General features: G+C 19.3%; 4 protein-coding genes across 4 annotated transcripts in view; 3 read left to right on the forward strand and 1 right to left on the reverse strand.

Moving 5' to 3' along the window:
* Positions 1 to 64: 64 nt before the first annotated feature.
* Positions 65 to 1,480, forward strand: PRSY57_0623400 (sphingomyelin synthase 1, putative; the record flags this gene model as incomplete). Its single annotated transcript, XM_020114631.1, has 3 exons — positions 65 to 834; positions 1,066 to 1,191; positions 1,283 to 1,480. Coding segments are annotated over 3 exons (1,094 nt in total), but the record flags the coding sequence as incomplete, so codon positions are not given.
* Positions 1,481 to 2,646: 1,166 nt separating this feature from the next.
* On the forward strand, positions 2,647 to 3,846 carry PRSY57_0623500 (sphingomyelin synthase 2, putative; the record flags this gene model as incomplete). The annotated part of the gene is made up of 1 exon (XM_012906608.2): positions 2,647 to 3,846. The coding sequence occupies one exon, from the start codon at positions 2,647 to 2,649 to the stop codon at positions 3,844 to 3,846; it is 1,200 nt and encodes a 399-aa protein (XP_012762062.1).
* An 888-nt stretch (positions 3,847 to 4,734) lies between these two features.
* On the forward strand, positions 4,735 to 5,892 carry PRSY57_0623600 (hypothetical protein; the record flags this gene model as incomplete). Its single annotated transcript, XM_012906609.2, has 1 exon — positions 4,735 to 5,892. One exon carries the CDS (start codon positions 4,735 to 4,737, stop codon positions 5,890 to 5,892), a length of 1,158 nt encoding a protein of 385 aa, XP_012762063.2.
* Positions 5,893 to 6,406: 514 nt separating this feature from the next.
* The window catches only part of PRSY57_0623700 (DNA polymerase 1, putative), a gene marked incomplete at both ends in the record, with an annotated part of 4,371 nt that continues 777 nt past the window's right edge, over positions 6,407 to 10,000 (reverse strand). Inside the window, one exon of the mRNA XM_012906610.2 lies at positions 6,407 to 10,000. This exon is cut by the window's right edge and continues 777 nt beyond it. Coding sequence (XP_012762064.2) covers positions 6,407 to 10,000 — 3,594 coding nt within the window.

A 10,000-nucleotide genomic window follows, 5' to 3' on the forward strand; every position in this document is an offset into this window, starting at 1 on the left:
ATATATATATATATATACATACCCACATGTATGTATAATTCCTTCCCCCCCCCCCCCCCTGTAGGCCATTATTTTGAAGGACAAGAAAACATAAAAAAATCAGTCGAAATAAAAAATTGCCCATACAAGAAAAAAATGCTCAAAATTTTTTTAAGACGTTTGTTTTATGCTACCATAATAGGAATAATAGGTATATGTATACAGTGTTATTTTATCATATTAAGTGACACATATTATAAAACAGGTGATGAACCTTTAAAAGATAGATTACATGAAATATTTAAAGAAATTCCTGCATTTATGAATACCCCTTTTGTAAACGGCAGTATTATGTTTTTCCTAGCTATAACATTATTAAGATTCGGATTATTCTGTCCATTTTTATTATCAATAACAATTTTAATACGAATTATACTTATGTTATCATTTATATATTGTATAAGATCATTTTTTATTTATGTAACGACACTTCCATGTCCTATTCCTACATGTCAACCATTAAAACATAAAACATTAGTTGAAAATTTGTATACCTTTTATCTTATTATAACTGCTAAAGTTTATGAATGCACCGATTTAGTTATATCAGGACATACAGCATTTACAACGTTATTAACATTTTTTTGGTTTTTTTATGAAAGAAATATATATGTAAAAACTACAATTTTCCTTTATAGTATCTATATATACATTATAATAATAATATCAAGATTTCATTATACTGTTGATGTGTTAATGGGATATGTTTTTGGAGGTTCCGTATTTTTATTTTATCATTATCTAGTAGATGTAGCTGCAAGAAGATATGCTTTGAATACATCTGTTTTCCCTCAAGTATATAAATAAATAATAGTATATTTAATATATGTTATCATTATAAACATGTGCATATATTATAATATATTATAAACAAAAATGAAATATATTTTTTACAATATATTTTTGTCATAGTACATTATAAATAACTATGTGTATGAATAATATTTACTTTTTTATTATTCAACAGTACATATAAATATATATATATATATATATATATATGTATATTTTTTATTTTTATATTAGACATATGGATTTTCTGGATCATTCACAGACAGATTCCAACTGTTTCAATATTTTATAAGAGCGATAACATATTTAGAAGCTTTAGATCATCGAATGAATTTTGCATTGTCATATGACAAAGAATGGGTAAGTCATATAAAGAAATATACGAACACATATATATATATATATATATATATATTAGTGTGTGTTCATGTTATATTTTATCTTTTTATAGAATTGTTTTTGTTCCTGTGTACCAGTAAATAAAAACAGTCTTCTTATTAAAAAAAAAAATGTACGTAATGAAGAATATTACGATTTCAGTGACCATTTTTATCATTCATACGCTGGAAATGGTACCTATAACTTATCAACAATAAGAAATATAATAAAGGAATTTAAACGTTTTTTTGGAATGAATAAAAAAAACTAGTTTCATAACACCTACAAACTTTCTTTTTTTTTTTTTGTCAATATGTATATATATATATATATATATATATATGTATGTATAAATTTTTATTTGTTTCTTATATATTTAATTCTTAAGATGTAATTAAATTATTTTAAATATTATATATATATATATATATATATATATATATATCATTTGTAATTTGTAGAATATTTTATGATGTTATTAAATTAATTAATATATTTTATATTTTCATTTTATCACTTGATTTTATTATATTATTTTATTTTTTTTCGTAATTGTTCTTAATGTTGAATTATATAAAACAGCCTACTGTTTTTGTTTTGTTTTGTTTTATTTTATTTTATTTTTTTTTATAAATTTTTTTAAATTAATTTGATCAATTTTAATAATTCGTTTTTAATGTCTATGTATTAAAACAGGCATGTCTAAGAATAAGACAAAATGAAAGAAAAAAAAAAATAACATTTATTAATCTTATGAAAGTAAATAAAATATATATATATATATATATATATATATATATATATATATGTATGTATGTATGTATGTATGTAGGTATATGTTTGTAATATGAACAGATATGAATATTTTTATAGCCCCATTCAATTATTGCATTTAATATTGTTGTTAAGACCTATATTATACGAAAAGTACATATATGAGTTCTATTCAATATATATATATATATATTTTATTTTACTTTTTTATATTTGCATGATTTTTAAAATAATTGTTTAATACACGTGAGAAAAAAAAATATTAAATTATATATATATATATATATATATATATATATATATATGTGTGTATGTATGTATGTATGTATGTATGTATACATGTGTATATTTTTTTGTTTTTACTTGTCGAATTAATCATTTTTACTTTTTTAATAACATATTTTAATAAAACATTTAGTTACATATTTCATTGTTTTTTTTAAAAAAGAAAAATTGAGGAAAATTTTTGTTGTAAATTAAAGACATGCACGTGAAAATAAATAAATAAATAAATATATATATATATATATATATATTTTTTTTTTTGTTTTTTTTCTCAAGTCATAAAAATTACACAGTTTTGGAATAATTCTCATTACTAAGTTTAAAAATATCAGGAGTGAAATAATTTTTTGATAAAAAAAAAAAAAAAAAAAATTGTAAATGGATTTTAAAAAATTATGTAAAATTTATGAAGAGTCAGTAACAGATAGCGAAAATGATAAAAGTTCGATAGGAACAGATATGTATGAAATAAATATGAACAGAAAAATGAGTAACATAAGTATATCAAGAAATAGTACAATAAATGAAGAAGAGATATTAAGTGAATATAGATTATGTAAAATTTTATTAATAAAATTAATGTTTGCATTATTATTTTTTTTATTTGCATTGATTATACAAGGTTTTTTTATGATATATAGTGATTCATATTATAAGAGTAATACGCAACCATTAAGTGATCGAATACATGATTTGTTTGGAAATCCACCCAAATGGATTTCCTATAAATTGTCGAATACATTAATAGCTATATTAACTTTATCTTTTATTAAAATAATATTATTTAATAGTATATATTTATCTATAGCTATTATATGTCGATTTTTATATATCATTGGATCTTTTTATATAATAAGAGGACTTTTAATATATGTTACTTCATTACCTGCAACATTAGAAACGTGCTTACCTTTAGAAAGTGGTAACTTTCTATTTAATTTATTACAAATAATAAAAATAAATACTAATTTAGTTTATGTATGTGCTGATTTGATTGTATCAGGACATTCTTTTTCAACAACGATTTTTTTAATGTTTTCTTTTTATTATATAAATAATGTTATAATAAAAATTATTATATTTACGTTTTCTTGTTTTATATATGCAATTATAATTATTGGTTTTATACATTATACATCTGATGTGTTACTTGGTATTATTTTTGGTGTTTTTATGTTTTCTTTTTATCACATAATGCTTGATATATCTTCACAATATTATATTTTTAACAAATTATTTGAAATTAAAATTATTTCAAAGAATAAAAATATTCATGCAAAGCCATTCTTTCTAAGATTTTTTGTTTCAAGAATTTTTTTTAAAATCATACCTTATCTTGAAGGATTGAATTATACCTTAGATTATGCCATAAATAAAAATAATGATCTGTCTACTTTTTGTAATTGTGATCATGATAATAATAAAATTCCATTATTTTCATTTTATAAACCCATAACAGAGGATAAAATTATTATTAACTATTCAGATCATTTATATCATAGTTATGCTGGAGATGGCACAATAAATTTTTTATTTTGGAAATTTCTAAAGACGATCAAAAAGGGTTTACACAAATAAAAAAAAAAAATATATATAAAATAAATAAATAAATAAATAATATAATAAATATCAATATATATATATATATTATAATAAATATATTTTAAAATACATATGTTATGTTTGTCTATTCGAATTTATTATTGCAACTTTTATAAACATATGATTTGTGAACTTTTACATATTTATTTTATTTCCTTTCAAAATAACTTTTCAATATACATTTAATTACTTTTCGTTGTTTAAAAACTAAAAAAAAAAATAATAATAAATAAATAAATAAAAAAATAAAAATGCAAATAAATTGATATAAAATTAAAGGAATTACAATGTTTCAATTTTGTAAATCCCTTTGTGATATATATGATAAAATATTCAAAACATATAAGATAATAAAAATATATATATATATATATATATATAATATATATTTTTTTTTTAATCCCCAAATGTCGTTTTTTTGATAACAATATTTTTATAATATTTTCATATGAATATTTATATGAATAAAAACTACGTTATATTATCTTTAATTTTTTTTTTTTTTTTTTTTATATGTATTAATTCAATTATTTTTATATCTTATACTTTAAAAATATTTTGTTATTTTTATGATAATCAAAAAGATGAAGAAACAATATAATTTCCTCGATTGTATATTTATTTGTGAGAGTATATTTTGTATATTATGGTAATAAATAATAAAATAAAGAAAATAAAAAAAATAAAGAAAATAAAGAACGAATCTGCTATGTTAAACAAATAACAATATATATATGTATATATATATATATTGTTGTGTGTGTGTTATGAATTCTATTATGTTAAATTTTTCAAAAATATATCTTATATGATTATCCCAAAAAAACTGTTCTTTTATTTATATGTGAAAAATATAAAGGCAAGATGGAAAATGGGGGGGGTAGTTTTTCATTTGATATGCTTGATATGATTAATACTAATTATACTTCAAAGTCAGGAAAAAAAAATAATAAAAAGAACAAGGAAGATAAAGATGATAATATAAATTTAAGAAATATAGTAAAAGATATAAACGATGATTTATTAGAAGATATTGATGATTTTAATAATAATAATAATTCTACTATTTTTGGTGAAAATAAGGAAGTAAATAAATTATATGAAAAAAAGAAAAAAAAAAGGAAAAAAAATTTTGATAATGCCAATGAAAATGTAAAAGGAAAAGGACCAAATAAAGAAACAAAAAAAGAACAAAATAAAATAAATGATAATCAAAATAAATTAGGTTATAATATATCTTATGATAAAAAAAATAATATTATAAATGATGAAGATATGTCTATAAATAGTAATTCAGATAGTTTTCTTATTTTAACGGATAATGAATATCAAAAAATAAATGAAAAAGATAATTATAATGATAATAATAAATCAATATTATTAGATAAAGAAAATTATGATAAAATTAAAATAAGTCAAAAAAATGATATATCAAATAATGAAGATAATTTAAATTATTTCTTATATAATAAAAAGTTCTCTAATTATCATGATGATAATTTTATTAATTCAAAAATAAATGAAATGGATATAATAGACAAACAGCTAATTTCGAAAACCTCTTTTCCTCCTTATGAATGTACTAATTGTAATATTTTTTTAAAAGAAATAACTACAAGAAATTATTTGAACTTTTCAACCTTAAATGAATACATAAATCAGAGTGAACATAATTTACTTTTATTAAAAAATAAAAAAATTGATCAACTCGAAAAAGTAAATAAAAATATAATGAATAAAATGAAACAACTAAAAAAGGAAAATACACTTTTGACCGATAAATTGAAATATTTCCAAACAAATTTCAACAAATTAGATATTAACCTTAATAAATTAATTGAAGAAAATAAAATATTGAAAAGTATTAATGAAGATCTGGAGAAAAGGGTACATGTGAATGAAGCACTTTCTTCAAATGATGAACAAAAAAACAAGATAATACGAAAAAAGAAAAAGGAAAGGGCAAAGGGGAAGGAATTATTTGAAAATTCGATAGATAAGGATATATTTTCGGACACTTAAAAGTAAAAAGTATATATGAATAATGGATTATTTTTATGTCATAAAAAAAAAAAAAAAAAACAATAAAAAAAAAATAAAAAAAAAAACAATAAAAAAAAAACAATGAAAAAATTATTTTTTTAATTTTTTTTTGTGTATTGGGACAGGTATCCTTTAAAACATTCAACAATAATAATATATAAATATATATATATATATATATGTTTTGTTAATTTTTTTATGTCTTGTATACTTTAATTTGCATCCTCTTTATGCGAAACACAAATACATACATTTTAATGATTTCTTTTTTTTTTAGTCATAAGAAAACAACACTTAAAAAAAAAATTTATATATATATATATATATATAATTCAAAATAGTGAAAATTTTTAATTCAATAAATAGTAAAAATTACTTAAAAACATAAGAATATATATCAAAATAAATAAATAAATATAAATATAAATATATATACATATATATATATATATATATATATATATATATATATACATATGGGTGTGTATTTTTTTTATGAAGACTCCTTGTAGACTCCGCCTGATTCAACTTTAATAGGCAACTTAAAATTAAATTTTTGAAATATATGATCCACATTATTTGATATATTATATATGTGTGGTTCTTCTGATACATTTGTATTATATACACCATTGTATATTTTTACATCATTATATTGTTTGTTATTTATATCTTGTAAAATATCTATATATGTTTTGATAGAAATATTATCATGCATATAATCATATAATAGTTTAAGTCTATCTAAAGAGTTGGTATAATAAATTAAGTTATAAAAAGCATTTTCTAATATAGGATTTAGTAGTTGTATAATATATTTTGTAGCATCATGTTCACTTTCTAATAATAATTCATCATGTACTTGCAAAATTAAATTAGTTGGATTTAAAAAGGCTTGATTTTTATGTATCATTAAAGGATTTATATTATTCATTTTTAATAATTTATTATTATTATATATATTATTATTAAGAACACTAAAACATGACAAGAGAGAAAATTTCATAATATCTGCTGCACATCCTTGTATAGGTGTATTCATACTTATCCTATATTTATTTTTAATATTTGGTAATATTATTCTTTTCCTTCCTATAAGTGTATAAACACAATTCATATGTTTGACTAAAAATTTCTGCATTTGCATAAATCGATATACCTTTGGAAAAAATTGAAAAAAGTTTTCTATTAGGTTACTAGCCAAAGTATCGCTAATTAATAAACTTTTGGCTAGTCCATTTTCAGTTTGTCCATATAATATACCATATATAACAGTTTTGGTCATTCTTCTTAATTCATTTGTAACATCATGAGTATTAAATAGTACTTTGGCTGTTTCGATAAATACATCACTATAATTTAATAATTTCAATAATTGTTCATCAAAACTGAGATATGCCATGACAAATAATTCCATTTGTTTATAATCGAAGGTGATTAAATTTTTTTTATTCATGGTATATAAAGGATATGTAGATGACATAATATTCATGGGTACATTATTAGTTGATATATGAATCTGTGGTATATTATTATTATTATTATCATGTGTGTCATTTTCTTCCTTACCTTTTAAAGATATAGCACAACGAAATCGTGAATGTATATTTTGCAAATTTGGTTGATCACAAGATAATCTTCCTGTTGAAGCTCCAATTTGATTAAAATTACAGTGTATTTTATTTGTATTTTTTTGTATATATTTAGGGAGATTTTCTATATAATTTTGTACTAATTTTTTAGTTTCTCTATATAATTTAATATTTCTAATAATTTTTTTTAATTTTTCTTTTTCCTTTTCTTTTATATAATTACTTTTTTCAATTTCATCTACAAGAATTTTTAATGACTTATTATTGGTTTGGAGATTTTTGTTTCTGCTCATTTCGTTAATATTATTATTATTATTATAATTATTATGGCTGCTGTTGAGGAAAAACAACTTATTATTTTCATCATATGGATGACTATTTTTCTTTTTATTATATAATGAAGTGTAATTAAGGTTTACAAGATTGTTCATAAGCTTACGATTAGAAATATTATTATTATTATTATTATTATAGTAAAAAGGATTATTTTTTATAAATTTATTATAATTATTATGTTCATTTATATAATTATCATATTGGCCAGATGTATCTTGTGCATTACGACTAGATGTATCATCGTTATTAGTATTTGTTATTAAAGGATGCTTTTTACTTGAATTATAATTTTCATTATTACTTTTATTATTTTTATTATTTTCATTATTATTTTTATTATTTTCATTATTATTTCCATTATTATTATTATTATTATTATTATTATTATATATGTCTTTTCTTTCTTTTTGCTTTGTTTGAGTATATGCTTCTAATTGATCTACACATTCATTATTATGATCATTTACATGTTCTTCTTCCTGGTGATCTGTATGTTCATCTACATCTTCCATATTTTCTTCCGTGTTATCTGTGCTAATCGATATGTCTAATAATTGTTTATATATCAATGAAGAGACTTGCTTGGATGAATTCAAATTAATATTACATTTACATAATTCTTCAATTTCATTTTTATATATTAAAGGGTCATCTGATTTTTTTTGTATCTCTTCAATTTTATTTTGATTCAAGAAGATTCCTTTTTCCTCTATATGACTTATACATAATATTAATGGTTGTTCAACTTTGATGTATAAATTTAGTATGTTGATATTATGTTCTAATTTATTTATGAAATATTCAAATAGTAAAATTAAACAACAATTTCGTGATATACTATAACATATATTATCTTCTTCTGTAATATCTGATATATTTCTTTTATTCCCAAATACAAGTTTTTTAATATCTTGAAGATTATTTATATTATGAGGAGTAAAACTTAAATAATTTTGTTTTTCTTTTTCTACTTTGTTTTTTTTCTCCATCTTTTTTTTGTTTTTGACTTCTTTACTCTTCTTATTCTTTCTCTCATTTGATATGTCTACATATGTATCATCATTGTGTACATTATTTTTAACACATTCATTATTTTGAACATATTCATTATTTTGAACATATTCATTATTTTGAACATATTCATTATTTTTAACACATGCATTATTTTGAACATATTCATTATTTTGAACATATTCATTATTTTGAACGCATTCATTATTTTGAACACATTCATTATTTTGAACATATTCATTATTTTGAACATATTCATTATTTTGATTATTTTCGTGATTTTCAATTTGGTTTTTATTTTTCTTATCTTTTTTCTTTTGATATTTTCCCCAACCATATAACCCAAACTTTGCTGATATGACATCGCTAAATTCAGGAGCAAACTTTGAAAAATACGAAAAATTATAAAGACTTAAATTTTGTATATCATTAATTTTATTAGGTATAAGAATTTTATGTTTAACATTTAAATATTCATTATACACATTTTGTAATTTTTCCCCTCTTTGAACTAATTGTATTAGTGAACTAATAATATATATATCAAATATATTATTAATATTTATTAATTTTAATTTAATATTATTAAATATATGTATTAAATTTTTATAATCATATACAACAAATAAAAAAAGATCATCCATATGTATATTTGATATATTTTGTTTTATAAAATTCTGTTGAATACAATCATTCAATTTTTTTTTTACTTGATCATTAATTATTAATTCGGATATATTAAAGGAAAAGAAAAAAATATGATTTTGTTCTTTATGTATACATTTATCATAATGTATATTATGTTCATAAGTTGTTGGTATATTTAAGATTGATTCTATATTATATAATGAATTATTTGTATTTGTTTTTTTCTTTATAGTATAATTTATTATATTATTATGAGATTCTTCATCTTTTTTTTTTTTTGTTTTTGTTTTTTTTTTTTCTTCTATTATGCTATTTTTTTTTTTTTGTTTTCTTTTTTCCTTTCCCTCTTCTTCAATATGTTCATCATGAATATAATCACTATTATGTTGACATTTGTTAATTATGTGTTCATCATCATTATTATAATTACCATTTATATTATTATTAGTATGATAGATTTGTTCTTTTGTTTTGTGAGATAATATGGAATGATTTAATTG

This window comes from Plasmodium reichenowi, chromosome 6, assembly GCF_001601855.1.
Source record: "Plasmodium reichenowi strain SY57 chromosome 6, whole genome shotgun sequence".
Classification (NCBI taxonomy): Eukaryota; Apicomplexa; class Aconoidasida; order Haemosporida; family Plasmodiidae; genus Plasmodium; species Plasmodium reichenowi.